At 39.5% G+C, this 24,644-nt stretch overlaps 1 protein-coding gene across 2 annotated transcripts in view; it reads left to right on the top strand.

Moving 5' to 3' along the window:
• The first annotated feature begins 2,660 nt into the window (after window positions 1–2,660).
• Dcc (DCC netrin 1 receptor) overlaps window positions 2,661–24,644 on the top strand; it is a 1,150,309-nt gene continuing 1,128,325 nt past the window's right edge. For both annotated transcript variants that reach the window (XM_036204806.1, XM_036204805.1), the window contains exon 1: window positions 2,661–2,829. In XM_036204806.1, coding sequence (XP_036060699.1) covers window positions 2,739–2,829 — 91 coding nt within the window. In that variant the 5' untranslated portion in view covers window positions 2,661–2,738. The remainder of the gene's footprint in view (window positions 2,830–24,644) is intronic.

The following is a 24,644-nucleotide window of genomic DNA, read 5'->3' as shown; positions in this document are numbered from 1 at the left end:
AGTTCCTCAGCTGGAAGACTAAAAATAATTGCATGCTTTTAACTGGGCTTATCTTTCATGCCTAACCTCAGTAAAACCAAGATTTCACATGGCTTCTCCACAATTTCTTACAAACATTTAATATGGTATGTATGGATGGAAGAAATGAAGTACGAGCTAACATGTCTTTGAACTCAAACTCTAGACTATGTTTATCATCATGCTTTTCAAAGTCCAAGTAGTATCAAATGCCTAAAAGACTGTGTGAAAATCATTGATTATACTAAACTATTTACTGTGATTCCCATTTCTTTCCTCTTCTCATTTTATATTTTGATTTTCTTTCTGCTAATGAGAAGGCCAAGTGGGAAATGTGTCTGACACCTTGGGAGGGAAAAGTAAATGCAATGTCTCCCAAGTACAAGCCATAGATTCTTTGGAGTTGAAAATATTAAAGCTGTTTTCAACGAGGATTCCAAAACTAAACTGAAGATGGAACTGTTGGGAAAAAGAGTACAAGAAAGTATTAGTTATCATTAGATGTGGAACATAGTCACAAGTTTCTTGAAGTTTGCTAGCATTGATCTTCCAGAAAGATCCATGGCCCAATGAAAACTATGGTGTAGGTGTCAGCCCTGTATTTCTAGAAGCTTCTACTTTAGCTACTGTAAGTTTTGATGTTGTGAAAAATTGGATATTAACAAAGAATCTAAGACTCTCCAGAAGTTTAGACATAGTCATGATATATGCTACTTATGTTAACTTTCTGAGTAGAAAGGAATGAACATGGCTAAGGACCTGAAGAATCCTTGACTGGTTTTAGTATTTTCCTGGTGGTGACTTTATTCCATAGTATTCATCTCTCTTTTTTTCACTCTTCTCTTATAGGTAAATCACTTTATCCCTTCCCAACATTGTGAATTTGAGTGACAAGAAAGAGTCGGGAGGAATGGGAGGAATAAATAAAATGGTATGATGAAGAATGAGAGATAAGTGGGGCTGAATATTTTTCAGAATGTCTTCTTCTTGTCATTTTCCTGGTAAATCCATTTGTTTGTTAGTTAATTGTTTTACCAAAATTGCAGAGCTATTTTACAAGTCCACCAGCATCTATGAGGTGGGAGGCAGAGATGAAAGGCACAGGATGTCTCTCCTGTGGAGGCTGCTTGATGTCTTGCAGAGAAGGTAAGATATACAGAATACCTAGGCTTGAAGCAATTTTCTGAACTTCTACTCTGTGTAGATTTCCTGTAACCAACTGTGTGTGTGTGTGTGTGTGTGTGTGTGTGTGTGTGTGTGTGTTCACACATGCTCTTCCTTCATGTCCTGTCCAGGGACTGGAGAAGTGCATTTCATTCTCTGCGATGAGAATACATTCTCGTCACATGGATCAGCAGAGTTATTATAATAATTCAAAATTGTCCACTTACTATTTTCTCCCAAATGATGAAAATCTCTTTGACCCTCGAGAATGGAGATTGAGTCATGATAAATCCCAGGCTCATGTTTCCTGGGAGGCACCCGGAACATGGTGAGTACTTTAAATACCTACACAACTGACTCCCATCTGGGGAAGAGTGACCATGGATGAAATAAAATGAGCAATGGAAAAGATGCCGGTTACTCTCAGGAAACGGCCATCTGGCGTTTGCTTACAGTGCGGGGTGTTTCTGGGTCTCCGTTTTTCACTTCTAGAAGTGGGTTGCATTAGTTAGTTTTTCCCCTAATGAAAATTTCTCTTTTAAATAATGCAGAAGACAAGAAAGCAAGTAAAAGCCTGGCCACTTGCCCTATCTGAAACACCCGCCTAGGTTTTACAGTCACATAAAATAATTTCCTGAATGCAGAAGATCAAATATGATTGCTGCAAAGCCTCCTGATGCTCATGGTTTTCGCTGGCTCCATTGACAAAAGTGACTTCCCACGCTTTGCCCACAGAGGGCATCCCTGCGCATTGATATGTATGTAGACCAAACGAACGCAGCTGCTGGAAGCTTCCTCGGTCCGCTCTTTTTTCCCCCCTAAGCTTCTCTAGGCCCCCGCCCCCCATCGCGTGGATTCTTTGCCTGATCCAGTTCGTTTCCCTCCGGTCTCCACATTTTCCCTTCCAACCCTCCACTCTCCGGATCAATGGATAGTAAGGTTCCAACTCTCAGCTCACACACCGCTGGCGGACACCCCAGTAACAAGTGAGAGCAGAGCGCTCCGCCCGGCACTCCCCCGCCTCTGTCCCCTACCCGGTTCCCCAGCTCTGAGAAGCCAAAGGAACAGCATCACCGGCGTGGATTTTTTCTCTCCAACTTTATCCAGCCGACCTCAAGGAAACAGCTTCAACGTTCTAACGCATGGCCAGCCACGGGATTGCTTTTCGTTTCCTCTCTAGCCCTCCTGGATATTCCGTTCATTGATGCCTCACAAGCCCAGCGGAGAGCTATCTCCCCTTCTCTTGCTCCCTCTGTTTCCTTGAGTTAGTTATCCAAGGTGTTATCGGGGTTCGGGAGCTCTTGGACCGAATGGAACTTTTTGCTGCCTCTTCTTGCTGCTGATTGTGTCCCTGGACGAGGAAAAAGGCTTCGCAGGCAGAAGAGGCGCAGGGGAGGTGGAGAAAGAGGTGGAGGAAGAGGACGAGGAGGAGGAGGAGGAAGAAGCCAAAGGGGCTCGGCGCGGGTGTGTGCATGTGTGCATGCGTGTGTGTGAGTGCATGTGTGTGAGTGCCACCGCTGCCCAGGACCCCCGGCCCCGAAGGTGTTGGCTGAAATATGGAGAATAGTCTTGGATGTGTTTGGGTACCCAAGCTGGCTTTTGTACTCCTGGGAGCTTCCTTGCTCAGCGCGCATCTTCAAGTCAGTGGTAAGAGCTCCGTTCCTTTCTTCTCTACGCTCCCCCACCCCTTACCCCTTTCCTTTTCCAGTTTCATTAGGGGAGTAGAATTAGAGTGTAAGAGAAATAAGATATTCGCTGCTTGCTCTGGCCACCGTTTCATCGCAGATGATAAAAGACAGAAGACTTTTTCCCCCTGGGGGAGGAGGATGTTGGTGGGGTCGAGGGCATCCCTTCGCGGTTTTTTTGTTTTTTTGTTTTTTTTCAGTCCGGTGCTTCTCTCTCGCATCTTTGATTTTGCAAATACTTGTGTTGGTTTGTAGGACGGGCTGGTGAAAGTGATAGGGATGCTGTTGAAAGGAACTGGGTTGTATCCTCAGCTTCAAAAATCTCGGAAGAGGAGGTGGATGGGGGAACAGGAGCAAGCGGAGGATGACATCCAGGGAGCCTAGAGCACGTCAGTGCGGGATGTAGCTGCTAGGGATGTTTGTGTGAATACGTGCGACCCTGGGTTTGGGTTTTTGTACTTGCTGATTGCTAATCAAGAAAGGGACAGAACTGATACGCGTTTGGAGCACTTTGGATGAGTGCATAGCAGTGCGTACCTAAAGAGGGGCAGAGCTACTGGGAGGGATGTGTATTTGAAATTTTAATGGTGGTGAATGCTGTTTGCTAGCTAAGTCTCCAAATACCTCCAAGACACTTCCAAACTCCAAATGATTGATATTCTGGGAAATAGGCCTCTTGGCCCGGGCACTTGGAAAGCGTAGTTTCTAATTAAAAATGGCAAAACTGTTCCGGGGGGCTAGATGGAGCTAAAGCAGGAGAAGGAAGAGTCTGAAGGCTGCTCCCTGGATGCTGCAGTCTCCTAATGCGGAGCTGGAGCTTCTGTGGCCAAAGGAATATAAAACGAGCAAAGTGGTAAGATTTACCGGTTTTGTGGGACGCCACCACAAGTAGGTGGACACTGGGTTATAGAGAGCCAGTCTGCTGGGGAAAGACAGAACAGCTGCTGCTGCGTGAGCATGCAAATCCCTCTGGAATCGACCTTTCCTCAGATCTGAAGACCGCCCCGGCTGGGGCCAGGAGTTGGACAGGAGCGCCCCAACCTGTGCTTTGGAAATTAACAGGGAATAAAATTAAATCACGGCAGCCAAGTCCCCAGCCTCCCTTGAGTCCTAAACTCCGGCTGTCTGGTCCCGCTGCAGAACCAAGGGTTGCGAATTGCTTCGCGGTGGCAAGGGATTCAGGCCATGAAGCTAGAGCCAAGCCAGCTTCACCACACGCCAGCAGGATTAACGCGAGCACACACGCTGGGGTTTCATCCTTCTGTAGGCAGCCTGAGCTACAGCATGTGTGTGTGTGTGTGTGTGTGTGTGTGTGTGTGTGTGTGTGTGTGTGTGTGTGTGTATGCGTGTGTGTGTGTGTATGTATGTGTGTGTGTGTGTGTGTGCGTGTGCCTGTTTGCTGTGTGCACTCCTATGATGCGCACACTTACCCGCTTACGGGCACTCTGATCACAGTTACCTACCCGCCCTCCCTCCTCCCTTTGGGCGGTCCCCTCCTCCCCGGCTCCTCTCTCCTAGAGCTTTGTCCTCCGTAATTACTCCCTTTGAAGGTGGGAGGTAGGTGTGGAGAGGTAGGGGGTAGTTTATCTTTGTAGTAGTGAAAAGTGCCTTTAAAAATCCTCTCCTTAAACCGCAAATGCTCACCAGCGGAGCAGCAGGACCTTCCTTGTGCTCAGAAGATTGGCTTGTGTTCTCTTTGGCACTTTAGGAGCATCTGGAAAGAAAAAAGGAAGTTCAGAAATGTTCCCTGCTAAGCAGAGAGCCCACAGAATAGAGAGGGAGTGAAGGCCTTGGCTGACAATATTGAATTCGGTAAAGTGTGCAAAAATGGACAATGTTGTCAGTCACACAATTTTAAAGCCATTCCCAAATGACTATTACCCGGTACAGACTGGTAAGTGGATATACCAGATAAGTTTTATTAATCCCTAGTTAAATATCTCCTTCCTATCATTTTTTTTGTTTATAGTTAGTCATGTATTTGTTGCTGTTTTACTTCAATCCCCTTCTCAAAATGTTCTCTTCATAGATGAATCTAAGCTTTTTTTTTTAAAAAAAAGAACCTAAACAAAAATATACATGTGTAAGGAAAATGTCAGTGGATAATGCTTGCTGATCTTTGTTCTAAACTTACCTACATTTCTAAGTACATTTGTGCTACTCGTAAATGAAGGTGATGTGACTTGTGCAGGTCCCAGGAAACTGGGTGGTGCACTGTGAAGATCTTGCTAATTTAGCTCACTCCAGTCTTTGCTCATTTATCTGAATATTACCCTTTTCCTTAGCAGCAATTTTTGGGAGCATGCCAGAGAAGAAGCATAGTTCACTCTAAGACAGGACCAGTAGGAGGTGCCCTTAATAAGGCCAAATGTCTAGTCCACAGACATTGAAATCTCCACTCAGCAGAAGGTTTTTTAAAGACTTTGTTGATTGGTAACAAAGGATTATGGAAACTAGCACAATAGCATCAGTCCTTTCCCTCTTTCTAGGCAAAATGTGGAACTTGTCGATTTGAATGAGATTATTTTGCCACAACAAAAAGGGCATCCCTGAATAGTGTCTGTAGAGTGAGAACTTGAAGCTGAGAGGAAAACAGCGCCTTTTTAGTTTGCTCTGGTAGGATGCCCTCTTCCTTTTTTGATGTGAGCCATATGCAGAGGCACCAGGTAGAGCACCAGGATTTTAGGCAAGATGGGAATTTCAGATGTTAATGAATCAAACAGGAGGCTTAACTATTAATTATTTAATTATTAATGTATGTTTGTGTTACATTTGGTGAGAGTTTATGTACTCTAGACATAATGAAGTCAGGCTTGCTATTGGATGTATCTAGCCCCTTTTTCACACCAACAGCCAACATTAAGTAGGTCATGTGCTCCTTCTGGGCTTGCTGTGCTATGGAAGGGGATGTCAGGGCCTGGGGTTGCCTGGGTAAGCAGGCCCTCCACTGTTCTGAGAGTGCTGCAGTATAAATCACCAGTGACCTGTCACAGTATCCATTTCCCACCCAGCAGCAGCTGCCCTCTGAGTTATGAAGCATGTGAAATGGCCAGCACATGTGTTATATGTGAATATATTAGGCTCAGTGCATTTGCTTTAATGCTCTTAACAGCAAGGCTGCTGTGAGGAGCTGATAGACACTTTTTCTGGGAAAAGATTTATAACATCTGTGTGTATGTGGTGTGTGTGTGTGTGTGTGTGTGTGTGTGTGTGTGTGTGTGTGTCTTCCATTTATTCCCTGGTAAGTTAACCTTTCTGCAGACTTTCTTAGTTCATTGAGGAGGATGAGTTTTCATCCTATCTAGTTCTTGAATGGAACCCTGCAGAATTCCCCTTGGAATCTAGTCTAAACCAATAGGAATCTAGAGTTGGGGAGGTGGTTCATTTGAAAAGCTGGGATAGTTTGTTGCTGTTGTTATTACCTGTTTGTCTCCAGAATGAAGGAATGATACACTATCTAAGAGAATCCTGGTCAGTTATCTCAAAAACATCTTTTATGAGAATGTTTCTCTCTTCTTGGCTTATGCTTCCTACTGTATGAAATCAGTGTTCTAGAATTGTGCCTATGTATGTGAATTGTTCCTGATAAATTTCTAGCAACACACAGTAATGCCATATAATGTAGCATGATCTCTATCCTTGTCACACAGACTGATTTAAGTCCTGTCATCCTGGCCCTGCTTGTCTTCACTGGCTCGGAATGTTTAAAGAATGTTGAAGTTTCTGAATTGACTCTTTCCATGAGAGACAATGCCCTAAGATGATATTTTTCAAGCAAATAGTCTTACAGTTTTTTTGGAGAATTTTACCATCTTAAACTATGTATGTGAGACTTCTTCCTCAAGGCTTTTTTCTATATCAGGATAATTAATAAAGGAGATGGTTGTCATGAATTATTGTCTTTAGTTAAAACACAATGGCACTTGCACAGAGAGCTGCTTTCCACAGCCCCCCCCCCCTGCCTTCTTCTTCAAGTGTATAAATAAGGACAGTCATGATTTCACTAGGAGCATAGTGTTATCCTGGGTCCAGCTCTGGCCAGTTTCCACAGACCTGGTTGGATTATCATCAGAAACTCATACTAAATCGGAAAAGTATCTTCTCAAATGATACATTTTCACCTATCTCTACTGATCGATCATCTTTTCGATGAACTGTATACATAAATTTCAGAAAACCTAAGTGTTGCTTGGGTTAAAAGAATAATGACACAAACCCACTGAGGTTGCTTGATTAATTACTGATAAAAAGTAATTGGATTATAGAAAAATACCATAATCTCTGAAATAGAGTGGGGAGCAGGATGCACATTTAAAATTTATACAATATAAACATGATGTTTCATTTTCTGCCATCTCTGTGTCATTATGAAAATACAGAGAAAGTATTGAGAGTTTCATGCATGACCTTATTGAGTCCTGACTTGGGATATCATTGATTCAGGGTTAGAACACACCAAATTCCATATTTGGACAAAATCCCATGGAATTTTCAGTGACCTACTATGGGCTGCTTGCTTCTCTCTTGGCTGTCCCTAGAGAATTCAAGTTGTCCTCTCTACATAATATGACATCAAGACCACCCTTACTGATGCAACCCAGGAAAACATTTTTCATTAAGAAACCAAGTCCTTTTTCTGTAGGCATTCGACTTAAGGTGTTGTATTACACTTTGAAAGACATGGGAATTTATCTTAAGTATGAATTTAAAAATTTTTTTGAGTGCTTCTTTCAGTGAAGAATGAACTGTACTCAAAAAGAGCTAAGTGATACTGTTAGACCAGCAGACTTACCTGTGGCCTTCTAGCCAGAACTACCAGCATTCTAGAGTTCACAAACATTGAGAAAGGAGTGAGCCCTCCAGGGTAATGGGTGACACTAACCTAGGCATATGATTTGGCCACGAAGTTGTTACTAGGTTGAGGTACAGAACTTTAATTTTTGTCAATATTTTCTCTTTTTAGAGTTCAGAGCATTTCTCACTGTCCTTGTAATGTCCATGACATTGCCCTGTCCCAATATTTTTAACATACTTCCCTTCAAATTAAGACCTCATGAAGTGAATCTTCAACTTGCTGATGAGAAAGGATAAGCAATTGGATTGTTTTCCCTGGAGACCAATTAAAAAAAAAAAAATCACAAGGCAAAACTACACATTACATATGCCAAGTGAGCAACAGCAAAAAATAAATTAATAAAATAAAATGCAATTTATTATGCACCTTTATAATCACAGCACTCAGGTAAATTGCAGCACAATTTCATAGCACATATTTACTTCTCCCACGTGAGTGTCGTCTCCCTCACTGTGCATTTCTCAGGTTCAGCACTCTGCTAACATAAAAAGGGAAAGGTTGGCTGATTGATGATCAAAATTACTATAGAGCTCTAAAGTTCTTCGACAAATTTAGCCTGACATTTAAAAATCCCCTTTAACACAACTCTTAACTAAAAATATTTTCCTTGATAGTTCAGAAATGTTCCAACTTTGTACTATGGTATGATTCAGAAATATGTAATAATGTGTATGATTGAACACACTTCTATTTTCATTATGGATGGTGATTTGCCAATGGTCATATGAGTATATATTGCTTCTATGAACAGTTTTAAACAACCATAGTGTGCACAGCTTTCATTTCTTGGGGGGAAAGTCTGGCACAGAATCACACAAATCATTTCATATTTATTGATCATATGTCTCAAGTACACTGTTATGGCATGGCTTGAGTAGGAAATTTTTTGGCTAAATTTCTGGAGCCCAATATCCATTACTCATTTATACTTTAAAAATTATATATATCCACACACACACATGTATGTATGTATGTATGTATGTATATATACATATGCTTAATTTCATAAAACCAAATTCTATAGCTTTTTATTGATTCTTTGGGAATTTCACATCATGCACTCCAATCCTGCTCCTCTTCCAGTCTCTCCATATCTGCCCCTTATTCTTGTAGTGCCCCCCAAAGGAAAATTAAAAAAGAATAAAAATAAGATAAAAGTAAACAATAATAAAAAAGGAAAACAAAACATTTCTATCCTCTGTCTTCCATCACTTCTTCATTCATGTTAGGGACTTGGGAGCCGCTGTGTATCACGCAGTACACCCTTTCGTCCAAACAGCATTACTTGCAAATGTTCAGTGTGCAATGAGTTGTAGTCAGGTTCGAGGCCTCTGGCTTTGGAACACCATCAAAACTAGACTTCCACTGACATTCCTCTCCAATCTTACTTACAATCTTACTGTTGTGCTGAGTCATGAAGATTCTGTGGCTATCAGGTCCCTTCAAACACTCCAGCAGATCATAGATGCGATAGATGTTTGGGTGTGCCAACTTCAAGCCATGGATATGTGCCTGGGTAGCAGTTGAGTTGCTAGGTCCAGGATGATCAGACAACTCTCAGGCAAGGAGCAGAACCAGCTCTCCCAGGTCCATGGTGGTGGCTGGGCTAGCTTTCTCAAGTGTATGTGTGTGTGTGTGTGTGTGTGTGTGTGTGTGTGGTGGGGGGGCAGCTCTCTTATTAGGGTTGGGGCTAAACGTGTAGGCTAGGCTGGCCTCAAATTTATGATCCTCCTGCCTCTGCCTCCTTTCCTTCAGTATATCTTACCAGCATGCACCACCATAACTGGAGTTGGAGCTTCTGCTGGCTACCTTTTATATATCATTTCCTAGGCATTTGTTGCAATTTAGAAGTTTCTTCTTTGTTTTTTGCAGTTGGCATTTTCCTTAGGCCACCAGCCAGCTCCCAAATAAACCACAGAGACTTATTATTAATTATGAATGCTAGGCCTTAGCTTAGACTCGCCCCACTTGCTCTTTTAACATAATTTAATCTGTTTCTATTCATCTATGTTTTGCCTCAGGACTTTTTATCTTTTATTCTGTATGTCCTGCTTTGCTGCTTCCTCTGTGTCTGGCTGGATGATCCCAAGTATCTCCCTGTCATCTCCTTTTCTTTCTTCTTGGAGCCTAAATTCCTCCTACAACTTACTCTCCCTGCCCAGAAGTTCCACCTATACTTCCTCCCTCATTATTGGCTATTCAGCTTTTTATTAGAGCAATCAGGTGCCTTAGGCAGGCAAGTTAAAACAGCAACACATCTTTACATACTACTATTATTTATGTAATTATTATTTACATGTATTGTAAATACATAATTATATATATATATGTAATTATAAATTACATAAACTAATATTCCACAAAAATTTTCTTTTGCCCATGGGTCTTAAAAGAAAGCAATTCTTCAGACTGTCTAGGGCAAACATGTTTTGTTGAACTAGCTGATTCTTTATAATGTTTTTGTTTGTTTGTTTGTTTTTGTTTTTCCAGACAGGGTTTCTCTGTGTAGCTTTGCGCCTTTCCTGGAACTCACTTGGTAGCCAAGGTTGGCCTTGAACTCACAGAGATCCACCTGGCTCTGCCTCCAGAGTGCTGGGATTACAGGTGTGCACCACCACCGCCCGGCTTCTTTATAATGTTTTTCAATAAAAATATCACCTCATTGATTTGTGATCTAATAAAGTTTATCAATATAATTTTATACTAGGTTATCTAAAATGTTCTTAAATCTATTATATTTTCATAGGAGTATAAAATAATCAGATGTGATATAAATATTACTAATTTATACCATTTGCTTTAATAGGTGGAGTTTTTTGTTAATGCTCAATATTTTTAGACTTCACCAATAGAATTTTAGAAAAAATTATCCACTCAATTGCCTTTTAAGATATTGAACATGATTTAATCTGTTTGTCATATATTCAAGTCATCACTATGATACAGTTTTTACATTATAGGAATTGTTTCTGAAAAACTGTAGAGCGTTGCTTTTTCCTAAAATTTAGGACACAAGTTTCTAGTTGTTACATATTTAAAAAAAAAGATTCTGGATTCAAAAAGCATCTTTTCTTTACAGTGTTATTTCCAGTTGAAACTCTTCCCTGTCCTTGTTTTCTATTTTATTTTACTCAATTTTATGGAGACTGTCTTTCATTCAAGAAAGGAGACTCTAAATTGGGGGCCTGAGTCCCTTGTTAAAGGAAAGAGCCCTAATTTATTTAATTAATGGGTTTGTGGTGTTTCTGAAATCTGATATATTAATTTGGATGCCATTTGTTCTTCATGAAACATAATTTTCTTTGTTAATGAAGGTGTGGACTAGAGCAATGCTAGTGAATTCCTAGCTTCAACATCTTGTAATTTACTTACATTATGAACTGCATATACATGTAGTATCTGGTATAATTAATAATAATACTAAAGATAATAACAATAATTAAAAAAGACATTTACCCATTGACAGCTTTTGGGTTTTTTTTGTGTTAATTAATCCTTGTACTTTGTAACATTGCCACAAATACATATTTCTTTAACACAATGTAATTTTTTTTTCTGATTTGCCTTATGGATAAACATTAAGTATCTAAGATTCCTGTATATGTGAATATGGCTTCACTCATCACTCTACTGTGTAGTATTCCATGACATCAGTTGGTTATAACTTACCTAAGCTATTGTTGATAGACTTTTTGAACTCCAATTTTTCTGTTGCCTGTCTTTATGATTTAAGCATCTTTCTAGACATTATTCAGTAAAAATTAGTCACTGTTTCCAGTTGTCCAAGTAGCTATAGAAGTTCTGAGTAATGTAAAGGACAGTTTTATACTAAATGGCCATGGCATATCAACACTTATTATAGCTCCACAGCAGGAAACATATGAAAATTTTCTTTGTTTCCTGCCTCCACCAACACTTGGTATTTTCATTTGCTTAATTTGCCTTCATCTGGTGGATGTGAATTAACATCTCATTATGAGTTTAATTTGCATTTCCCTGATTGCTAATAAAACTGCACATTTTTTTCTCATAAATTGGTTGGCCATTTGTGGTTGCAGCAAGAGACTTCTATGATTCTGTTTCTCCAACTGAACATCCATTTTATTTTAGTCATTTTATTGGTGGTTATTCTGCTCTCCTTACTAATCAAACTTTTGATTTTAGACATAGATGTCATCAGTAGTCTAACTTTGGGGAAGTTGTTACCTTATGTTACATCAAGTTTATCTTACCCCAGGCACTTGTTAAGCACTTTCCCAAAATGCACATTAAATTCATCTAGAAAAAGATGGTCTTAGTCACTTTAAGATTATTTATTGTAATGAGAAACCCTTTTTGTTGTTGTTTCTTTACTTACCCTGTTCATGATGTCTGTATAGACAGCAGTTTATAGGGAAACAGAGTTCTGAGGCACTAGGTAGGCTTAATTTCAGGCACATTAGGACTCTCCTGAATCTAATGTAACCAAAGGAAGATTGAATTACAGTCTTAATGGTAGATACCAAATCTTAGTGAAATATGTATCCTAATCAGGACATTTGACCTTGAATATGTTTCAAATATAATAAAATTGTAAAGGCCAAAAATCATTGTCAAATTTACAATGTATAAGATTATGGGATTCAGACAGCCTGTGCTTGAAGAAATATATGCCACCAAGTTTTATATAGGTTCTTAATTTATTCCACTTAGTCTCATCAGGCAGGCTAACAAAGGTCTTTGGATTAAATACCTCATTTGGGTATGCTGGAAGTGGCCTCTCTAGTGGGTTGTCTTCTGTGCTGACTCAGAGATGTGAGCCAAGGCTGAGACATCTAAGCAAGCCTTTGCATTGAGAGTCCTCCACCCATTGTTCCCATGTCTTTGCTTAGCCTCTTGGGATCTCAGTAGAATATAAATTAAAGAGAAAATCTGCAAAGCTTTCCCTTTCATGTCTAAAGTCTGGGCAGAGCTGTTCCCTGCAGGACAATTTCTAGTTATTTTCTCCTTGGTTTGAAACATCTCAAGGGATAGTTTGTTGACTACTTCTCCTGGGAAACATTTCTGCAACACAACAGTTTTTGCTGTTGGAAATTTACTTTGTAATTCATCTTAAATAATGCTGTTCTAAATATTCTTCTTGACACCTGTGCCATTGAGCCAGGGTTCTTGTTTTCCCTTTGCAAAGACACTGCCTTTTCTAAGGTCTAGAAGAAGGTTAAATAATTTTAGCTCTAAATTGTTTATGTTTTCTGGAATCATCTTTAATTAATATAACCTTAGAGATTTATTCACTTAATTTTTCCTCTTATCCCTCCAGAACCTTAATCATGCTTACATTTTTTTTTTTCTGAACTACCTCTAGCTTACTTAGCTATTTCTAGTAATCAAAGGCCTCACATTTAATGTGGTTTTCTAGATAAGATTTCCCAAGTAATGCATTGTAAAATACAAACTCATCATACTTTTTTCCCATGTTATAGCCCGGGAGAGGTGTTTTGTCTCCTAAATGTTGTGCTCTCACGGTTCAGGTAGTTCTCTCAGTGCCCAGGATAATTGTTGAGCTATGATAAGATCAGATGAGATCAAATATTTAAATCAAGATCATTGTGATGGATATTTAACAGGGGTTATGACGTGCTAAATGGGATGTTTTAATGTATTTCTATTTTTCATGAGTCTGTCTTTAAGTCAATGAGACAGGCACATCCATAGATGAGTGAGTGACACATGAGGTAGAACAAAGTGCTCATTGAGAAAAAGTACAAACAAAGGGGAGAGACTGAAAAAAAATGTCAACTATAATGTTTACACATTCTACTATTAATATGCTAATACCGGCAAGGTGGGCCAACAGAACTAATTCTCTCATCCCTGTATTCTTAGAATTCTTAGAGTGATTGAAGTTTTCTTTACGTGTGTTTCTTGTTTTGTTTGAAGCATTGGGGTATAAATAGTTGTCAATCATATTTAAATGAAGCTGTATTTAAACGAAGCTAGATTCAATGTATCTATAGTCCAAAAATTTAGGGAGTGATGGTTGGAAGACTATCAGTATGAGAGAGAGCACCTTGGACTATAAAGTGAGTTCACAACTAGCTTGAGCTACAAAACAAAATCCTGTCTCAAAACAAAACAAAACAAAACAAAAAACAAACAATAAAAATAAGACAAAATAGGGTAAAATGAAAGGAAGTACAAAATAAATAAGCTAAGACGTAGATGTGGGGAGAATGAAGTTTATCATGGTTTTTCTTGCAGATTGTGGCAAACGCTCTATAAACATGTTAACACCCTCCCATGACTCCTCCACATTTATTGGATGTTCTAGGCAACAAGTTTAGGTGGCGGTGACAGTAGGAGCACATTTGGATTAGCAACAGACATAGAAACAAATCCATTACTCTATTGTGATACAGCATTGAAGGCAGTGAAAGCATCCAGAAAGCAGATTAAAATTACAGGGCAGGGGTGGGGGTGGGGGACAACATTCTGAAAAAATTGTGGTTGAGCTGGCAATGGAGGAATAAATTAGTAAGTTAAGGAGAGGGCATTTGATAAGGAACAGACGGAGAAAACCAGCAGAAAAAAAAAAGGTGGTTGCCTAAATCCCAAGGTAGGAGAAAGGGCAGTGAACTCCAAATGGTCAGTATAGCTTGCTTCAGGAAACGACTATATGGATCATATGGATCTAGATGAGGCTGCAAAGCATTTTCAGTCCTCTCTCAACAGATTTTCATACTCAGGGAACTGGTAGAATCTGTTGAAATAAGTTCATATCAAGGAACATTCTTGAATATTTTCACATTATTTAAAATTTAGGTAAATAGTAGCTGACCTAAGTTTCTTCCTAGCTGTTTTCTCCATATCCCTTTAGACTTTACCTCTAGTAATACTCTCTGCCAGGGCTCCAAGAACTACCACACTTGGCTGGGATCCAAAGTGGGCAACAGCAACCCGAGAACAGAATACCTACCCAACAAAAATGATACCAGATATTGCGATTTTTTTTTTTTTTTTTTTTTTTTTTTTGAGACAGGGTTTCTCTGTGTAGCTTTGTGCCTTTCCTGGAACTCACTTGGTAGCCCAGGCTGGCCTGGAACTCACAGAGATCCGCCTGCCTCTGCCTCCCAAGTGCTGGGATTAAAGGGGTTGGGGATTTAGCTCAGTGGTAGAGCGCTTGCCTAGCAAGTGCAAGGCCATGGGTTTGATCCTCAGCTTCACAAAAAAAAAAAAAAAAAAAAATGATACCAGATATCAAGTCCAAGGAACATTTCAAGTATCATAAAATGTAGGTGAATTGCATAAAGATCTCTTGCCCTAATTTATCGGTCTGTTATAAATTGATAAGCCAGTCTCTCCTACTGTGGACCATTGATTTTATTGATAGAAATAGCATAGTTAAGCAGAAACAGTTTTAGAAAATATGGAGAGCTAGAAAAAAGTAAATGTTTATTAATGAGCATATTCAGGGGGCCAGTTCCACTGGGCAGAGAGAGAGAGCCTGGAATTTCACCTGTCTGTGCTACGAGGATTGGCATTTCTTCTTTGGGTTGCCTCCTGAAAACTATATTTTTAATTTCTCTCAGTGAACTAATGAGAAGAAGTGAGCCTAAGCCTTGTTTAAAATTGTAGATGATTTTTATTCCAATGTGTTGCATTCCACCACATTTTCTCTACATTGCTGTTTCTTCAAATATTGCGAAATGGTCTCTGTGCTTTAATCTACAGCTCATCAAGAAGTCAGCAGCTTGCAACTGCATCATACTACTGTATGCAATAGCAGTTGTGTCATTGAGTCAGTTTATACCTACAGGGTCTGGCTTTGTGGTCTTTGGCCATGAAGACAGAGCATACACAATCTAGAGTGCACACACACACACACACACACACACACACACATACACACAGCAAACCAGGTGATGAGTTTCATTGAAGCATGTCAATACCCCACTCTATTAAATGGACAGAAAATCAATCTATATGTTCCAACTCTAAATCAGTGATAAGAATCACTCCAGTATGTATTTCAATGCACTATTTCATTAATAGAATTTATTGTTAATATGATATTAATTTGAGCTATATTAAGATAGGCTTTACAAATGCTATGTTCACAAGCATAGGCACCCATTATGAAATCCTCCTCAAATACATTTTTTTTGGTGTGGTGTGGTGGTGGTGGTGGTGGTGGTGGTGGTGGTGGTGGTGTGTGTGTCTGTGTGTGTGTGTGTAAGAAATAACAAACCATATTCTACTAACAGTTTTGACATCAATATGGGGTAGTGTGTATAGGCACATGCCTTTGCTGGATTTAGGGGTTCTAGGAACAAACTAGTAGGTTGTGGCTCAGTTTATGTAGTACTGGTCAAATGTATTAGCCTATAACACATTCCTGTGTAATCTACATTTAAACAATCATTAAATACTACCTCTTTCTATTTTAGTTGCATGCATTTTCTTCAGACCAATTGATCTAACTACATAGTAAGAATGCCCAGAAGTGAATTCTTGCTTTGTTAGCAAAAGGTTCAAGGTAGATGATGTCCCTGAGGTCTTTGCTCTGGAGAAGCACATCTCTTCTTGATTCTTCATCAGTTTTAAGGCTCTCTTCATACCAGTTAATTTAGAATCTCTGGTAGCTACTCAAGTCTATTTGCTTTTATCTTCAGATGACTGTGATACACAGCCAACTGAGCTGGTTCTCATGGTCTTATGGTATTGCAGCAGCTATTTGAGGTGTTGTCCACAGGACAGAAATATCCATATCACCTGGGGACTCATTAGCAATTCAGAAAACCTAGCCATTGCCTGGGCTTGCTTCTTTGGAGCGAAAGATGATTTAGAGACATTTTCCTAGGAGAAGGAGACCTTCCCAGTCTTCACAACCATAACTGGTCGGCCAGTTGGTGGGAAAAGGCTCCAGCCACATGAGTTCAGACTTAGATTGCACCATCTTTGGGTGGCCTAGCTTTAGGTTTTACAATGGCAAACTGCCCACACATCTAAGAGGTTTCTAGCTTGTTTGCTGCTACGGTATCTCTCAGAGGTCATGATATACTTTGTTTTCCTTGGGATAGAAACTCCTTGGAAATTGAGTATTCAAACTGCCTTCCCCATCTTTTTCTCAAGAAGATGACACACTTCAAAAAGGATCTGCTAATTTTCATTTCCCATCTCTCCTTCCAGCCACTCTCTTCCTTTCTGAAAATACTATGATTCAGGAGAAAAGGGAAGTACATAAAAGGGATGCCAGAGCCCTGAGTCATATTTCCACTTCAGGTCCTTCAGGTCAGTTCTGAAAGTATACACATGCTAAAAGTGAGCCCCTGGTGGAAGTGACCCCAAACTGAACCTTGCTTTTTGATTGGAAATGGTCTTTGGAGCATGAAACAAACCAACTTCTCATTTGTCTGAGCTTCTGTGATGGGAAAGAAAGGGCTTCACTGAGATGTTTAAAGAGGAGTAAAGCTTTCAGGCAGAGAGATATCTCAGTGCGAGGCTTTGAAGCTTTTTCTCTGCCCTGCCTCATCCAGAGACAAGCTTTAACCAGCGCTCCAAATCACAGTGGAGTAGGAGAGGACATGAGGGCTCAGCTGTGCAGAGTGGATCAATCTGAATGAAAATCACTAGTGTTCCCACTGGTGAGACAAGTTTCTGCTTAGCACATGAACTGTAGGCCCTTCTCTGGTCCTGCTAGAAAGTGAGTAGGGCTTTTGTGAGAGGTTATGTAAGGCTGCTGTTTTACTTTTCCCCTCAGAGTTAAATTCTATTTATAGAGGGGTGAACTGCCTCCCAGGGAAACTGCATTTCCCTTGCTGTAACTTAGTAAGAGAATTCAATCAATTTTCAGAGAAGAATTAAGGAACAAAAGAGAGAAAAATTTCAAGGCAAAGATACTGAGAAGAACAGAAAGAAAGAACCACAAAAAGAGAGTATTATTGAATTTCCTGCATTGCTAGAAGAATTGTACAGTGATGAAATTTGTCCTGTTTGCTAGGCACTTCCTAGGAAGTAGGATTTACACTGTCAATGAAGAAGCAGCTTTCTGTAAACTGTGGTTGTTGGTTACCCTGAATTAGGCCACTCTCCTGTGGACATGTGAAGGAAAAATCTCTGTGTATTTTTTGTTTGTTTTCTGCTGGGCAATAATGTCTTAAACTAATGTTAATGTTATTGCCCAGCAGAAAACCTCTGTGTGGTGAGCTCGCCACATTAAGAGACAGTTGGTGGGGGTGGTTTCAGGGTCCATGAAGAGGTTGCTCTTCCAACAGTCCAGAGAGTGTCTGGGTGCCTGGTTGTAGACAACCTGCCTCTTAGCTATTTATCAGGTCATTGAGACCTTACACTCTAATCCCACAGTGAAATCAGAGTGAACACTTTAAAGTGATGGTTTGTTTTGGCCCAACACTCTGCTAATACAGCCAGGAACAGACAGACCATTTTAAGTATGATGGTGTCTTTTGAGTTCCATTGTGTGCAGTAGTTCACAATTGATTTCCTCATGCTGGTTAGTCATGGGCTTGCATAGACTCTGTGTGTATTGCTTTAGATGCTTCATCTAACTATAAGGCAAACCTCTAACTTCTTGAGTTATTTAATACAAACAGGCTATTCTCTGATATTTTTCTCCCCACCTCCCATTTATTTCTCTTTGGTTTTTTTTCTTTTGTGTATACTCTATTAATAATTTTACTGGCAATATTCCAGAGTGCCTGTGAGAAATTAAAAGTCAAGGAAATCCCTCAAATGTTAAATGCAAATGTGTGAACTCTACAGAATTTGCTATCTCCATAAGCCTTGTTCCTAAGACATCCACGGTATTTGTCAACTCCCATGCTGAATATGGAAAAAGCAAGAGAAGTGAATAATTATTTCCTACAAAGTAATCCGAAGGATATTCTCTGGGTTTACCTTAGGACAATCATTGCTGAAGATTTGGATGAGGCAAAATATTAAAATGTTAATTTTGTAGAAACCAATGTAGGAAATAAGAAAGGCTTGGCAAATGAGGATGCATCTTTTATGTAAAAGGATTGGTCAAGTATAGGTATACTGTGGGGGTTGATAGACATGGCTGTTTCACTGGATAGATGACAAACAGGATCCCAGAGGCATTCAGTGAGCACCGCCCCATCACAAATCTAAGACTGGGCACCATAAAACACTTTTACATACCTAGATGTAAATCTTGGCATTGTCAAAGATGTCCTGAAGATTCTCTAAATTTGTAAAACATCATTCCCTAAATTGGTAAAACATCATTGAATGGTTAGATTAAAAATATATTATACAGACAGATACCTTCAGTTCTTGGTGTGTAGTACACACTAAGCTATTCCTGATTTTATCCATGCATGTCACAGTTGCTTATTAAGTTGACATTTGACATACCCTATGTGATCATATATTATAGGAGATTTACACAGATTATAAAGAATATACCACTAGCCAGGTGTGAGGGCACATACCTTTAATCCCAGCACTTGAAAAGCAGAAGCAGGACAATTTCTGAGTTTGAGACCTGTTTAGTTTACAGAGTGAGTTCTCGTACAGTCAAGGCTATACAGGGGGAAATAAAACTGCCTTAAAAAAAAATACCACTGTGTTTACAATCAACAAAATGATTGGGGAAGAGGACTTCAATACTTTGAAAAAAGATAGGCTCCAAGGTGAGATATTATTATGTTATTAAGATATAAATGGATGAAGTGAGAAATAAGAGAAAGCAAGCAACAGTGTCAGAAACCCTAAGTAAAAAAAGGTGGGGGGGGGATGGAGTTAGGTGGGTGGGGTGGCTATGGGACACTGTACTTTATGTTTGAGGAGAGCAATGGTGCTTCACTGCTGAGAGCTAGTTGCCTGCTCTGTGGTGGCCCTAGTTCCCATCACCAGCAATGGTGTTTTTGTTTGCCAGCCTCTTCTCAAACAGATGTATGAGAAGGTTGGGAGTTAGGAGCATAAAGAAGTGACAAGGTCATCTAAGAAGCGACTGGCAGCATAAATAACATAATTTTAGAACGAAGAGGCTCTACCTGCAAGCCTTCTCCTAATAATTTTACAGATTCTGGAAAGAACAAATTTCTCAGAGAAGGGCAGATGCCACCAGGCACTGATTTCTAATACAGAGATGTGGTAACTGAGAACGCAAATTCATACTGTGCATTGCAGCAGTAAGCCTCTGCTGGGTATTAGTGTGCCCATCTTATTCCTTTTAGTACAACTTGAAAATGCATAGAAAACCATTGGTAAATAGTATCATCCCTAACTACTAATGTACCAAAGGTGTTAGTCCTTCAAAGAATTCCTGCGCAGTTTGTACCTCAAATGCAAGTAACCCAGCCCATAATTTGCAATTTATAGCCGCTTACATAGCTTTTCCCTTGTCTTTTCTCTGAAGATCCTGGTTCATACATGGTTATGTTAATGAATTTTAAATGATGATGATGAAAACAATGTTGCTACTTGGTTGTCTTGATACTTCCAGTTCTCCATGCCTTTGAAATGCATTTTCTATCTTGGCTGTCAGGACTCTCCATCAAGGGGACAGAATCACCACTCCAACTCATAAGTCACATCAACAAGGTTGTGAAGACTGTGGGCTAATTATCTTTGCTGAGAGAAATATTCAGTTGTGTCCTTACAGAAGTTACCTGCTCTGAAAGAAAACCCCTGATCTGATATTGAATCTTTTTTTTTTTTAATTTATTTACTTATTTTATATACTGCCTACATGCCAGAAGAAGGCACTGGACTGAATTACAGATGGTTGTGAGCTACCATGTGATTGCTAAAAACTGAACGCTAACTAGTGTACCCCTATGTGAAATTCCACAAATATCTGACCCATGTTCTTCAGAGCTCTCCTAAAATAAAACTTGAGAAGTAAGCGAATTCTCATAGCCAATAGGAACTAAGAAGTCACAATGTCAAAAGAGCATAGGTTACCTTGGTGTGGCATCTCTAGGTAAAAACAAAACAAAATCCAAGTGAAGTATGGATCTTAGTTGGCAGTAATGTTCTAAGGTGAATAGATGGATTTTTTTTAATTTTATTTTTATTTTATGTATGTTGGTGTTTTGCCATGGATATTGGGTCCTCTGGAACTAGAATTACAGACAGTTGTGAGCTGCCATGTGGGTGCTGGGACTTGAACTAGGGTCCTCTGGAAGAGCAGTCAGTGGATTTTTTTAATAAGTATGACATATTAATGTCCAGTATTAATATTAATGAAAATTTGATGTGTGATATATTGAATTTCCTATTTTATCTTCACAATTTTCCACACATTTAAAGAAGTTCTAAAATAAATATTTTCTTTCAAGGAATATCACCTGATCTACTAAGAATAAAATGCACATAGAGTATTTCATCTGCACACAGGTGCTTCTTCCTATTTAAGGATGATCTGTTCTTGGATGTTCATTCTGAGAATGACAGTGTTGCTTCTGTGACCCTTGGCTTGCTAGCACACTTCTCAAAATTGCTCACATCTACGTTCTTGTAGGTGTTGGTACCACCTGATACTGAATTGGGGAACCAGGGCAGGCCAGGCAGGGAAAGGAAACATTTAACACACTTTATAGATGATTATCATATATGTACATAATTAACAAGTCCCCCCCCCCCAAGTGCTGCCTTGAGATTTCTATCAGGATCCAGAACAGATACTATAAGTGGTTAATGATACTAATCTGAGAGATATCAAATGAACCTAAGCCCACTGAGTTCTTTAGTCCATTCACTTTATTCTTCTAAGTCAATTCTATCTACACAGGTTCAGCCTTGTTCTCACATTCAGCTTCTCTCTGTGCCCAGTTTTCCTGTCCTCATAGTTTTAGTAAGCTCTTATGCTGTTGACCTGATCTTTGTCCTCCGTTCCTTCATCCTCTATCTATATCCTTCCTGACTCCTTACCCCTGGCCCTGACAAACTCTATAAGAGATTTGCTTTACCATGTACTGAACCTCTGTCGTCTGGCCACATGGTTCTGTGTCTCCTCTGGAATTCTGCTCCAGTCCTTACTGCACCTGGTTATGCAAAAAAAACCCTATTGTCCTCAGTTCATCCCTGTCATGGCCCTAGGCATGAAGGAAAGGGATAGTATGAGCTTTATTTGCACAAGAAGCAAAGCTTTGCATCTACAGCCTTCTTGTCTCCTAGGCTCAGGGGGTGGGGTGGGGGAAGGAGTCAGTTACCTAGAGGTTCAGCATCTGAGAAGCTTAGATGTTTGCCAAATAGTATATATAGTATTTGGGCACACAAGAATTTCATAGCAGAAGACAGCTGAAATATTAAAAACTGAATAACACCAAATATTCCATGATAAATGGCTTCCCATTTGACAGACCCTTGGCCAGTCAAAGTATAGCTTTAATACATAGCTGAATCTCTATAACATATTCTGTGGCCTGCAAGACATAATCTTGAAAATCACTATATTTTTATGTGCATTCTTTCTGAAAATGAGGAATAGACACTGCTTTTTCAGCCAGTCTTTGAACTCATGTTATGATTGTGGGGTTGAGATTAAATCTCAGTGCCAGAATCATGTAAGTAAGAGAAGCAAGGCAAGACAATCTACCTCCTTGACCTTTCATTTCCTTGTATGAGCTAAGCAACACTCAATTCGAAGAGATTTCATAAAAATATTTGAGAAATATGCCTGTAGATTATTTTTCACATTACCTCACATACATTGTAAAAATCAATTGGCTACATTAACATTATATTAACTATGTACCAAAATTATTTTGTGTGAAACCTGAATTCCTCCTCATTGTCATCATTACTTCTCACTCTGAAATTTTTGGGCTCCTTCAATGGCTCCCTTACATGTCTCTTAGGAGTTCCAGGAAGTATGTGATAAACCTCTGATGGGAACTGTCACAGTCCAGCTGTCAGTGGAGCCTGCTGGACCCTCTCCAGGGCCTCAGGTAACTACTACCTCTTTCCAGGAAATGCTGGCAATCCTGTGTGCATTGATAATCAGCTGCCATGCTCTGCCTGAGCTTACTGTGTTGAATGACAGAGTGTGAAACACCGTTCATTCCCTCTCTGTTCTTGTAATTCCCTCTACTCTCTGTTCTTAATACTGCTGACTTATACAGAAGATATTTAAATTTAATTAAATATGTGTCTGCTTTATGACTTACACACCATGCTCTCAGTGTTCTTGGGGAATATACAAAAGAATTAAAATAACAATATTGGCTAATATTTATGATATTGTATAGTTTACAATGACAAAACAGGTATCACTTATGAATTATTTATTTTCCCCTTACCTTCTTACTAAGCACATGAGTCAACTTTATTCCAAGCCACAATATGTCAATTAAAATACTGTTTCTTTAGATTCCCTTGAAGTTGAGACAGGTCAAGTGCTGAGTTCCGGGACACATGCAGAGCTAATAAATAAGACCCCTTTATATTGCAGAAAAGAACAGGCTAGTATCCCAAGGTAAGTGCCACTGCCTTCCACCATTTGCTTCATCCTTTCAGCCTGGACAGTGGAGAGGACTGCTGAACTTCACAAGGATAGCTCTTAGCTTCTGTCTTCAGGGTGACAGGAAGAAGAAGAGGTTCTTGAGCCCATGATGACCTTTTGACCCTTTCTACCACATCAAGACCAAACCCTTCTAGTCTTATTGTCATGTAAGGAGTCACATCTAGTTGTTTTTAAACCTGTGTACTACCATTTCTGCCACATGCAGCCACATTCAGCCCTAACTGCTGCATAGCCCCATGTTGTTGGATATTCCTCACAGTGAAGAGGGGACTACTTTTATTCCCTTCTACAGATCGAGCAAATTAGACACCAAAAAAGATACCTAACTTCCCCCATGGCTTCATGGTACTTAATTATAGAGCTATGATTTAAATCCCTGCACAAAAGCACACATCCTTAAATCTGTGCAACAAATCCTGGACAAACAGTAGATGCTGTTATTGTGTTATTGTTTGTTGTTTTTTAACATTTGCTTCCCTTCTCCAAATGGGTGATATTTTTCTCCGAGTCATTTATTATTTAGACTCTTCTAGGCTATTGAGTATCCAAATAAAAACTCCATTTTCTGCTAATCATTTTCAAATGTCATGGTTTTCACTAACAAGTTCTAAGTCAGCGCCATGTACTTTAATTTCCTCTGAAGATTTCCAGTGTCACCTTATAAAGACTAGCATTGCCACTACAGCCTTGGCATACTAACACCCTGACTTAACAACCAGGCTGAGCACTATAATTTACTCGTGTGTTGCAGTTTCCCATTGTAGTGTAAAGAGAATTTTGCATAGTTTTGATATATCATCTAAATTACACCAACAAAGCATTGTGCTATATCTTCATTAAAGGGGGAGATGATAATTACACAACCACGTAGTGTGGTCTTGCAAGCTTTGAGTTATGAGCATTCAATAGTGTCTCTTTACTTGTGCTTAAGTTGGCATTTGTGAGCAGCATATAATCAATTAATCAATAACCCAATTTTCCTTTAAAGAGATGATGCATCATTTAAGAAGAAAAAAGAAAAAAAAAAGAAAGAACAGAGATTGTTGTATGATTTTATGAAAAGAGCTGCTTCAGCGGAGAAACTAGCTTGAAAAACGTTCAAAGCCTTTTTCAGGGATGATGATTTTGCTTAACTAAGCCAAAAGTGAAATTGGATACAAATGCTCAGTTCCTGAAGCATTTTATTATTTTGCAACTGCTAGAAGGAAAGCACCAATTTGGGATTGCTGGTATGAATGCATTGTTTATATTGAGGATTAGGGGTGTGTAAGTGGATTCATTTATGAAGTGCAAAGCAAAAATAAACTAATCCTAAAACTTACAGTTTAAAACTAATTGATTCTGCCCTGTTTCTTATAAATGTGGAATCCTGTACTCAGTGGTCTAATTTGTCTCACATGAAGTCTCAGCAGTACACAGAGATGCTACTAGT

The sequence above is a fragment of the Onychomys torridus genome, chromosome 13 (assembly GCF_903995425.1).
Source record: "Onychomys torridus chromosome 13, mOncTor1.1, whole genome shotgun sequence".
Taxonomy (NCBI): domain Eukaryota; kingdom Metazoa; phylum Chordata; class Mammalia; order Rodentia; family Cricetidae; genus Onychomys; species Onychomys torridus.
This window is presented reverse-complemented; position numbering and strand designations above follow the sequence as displayed.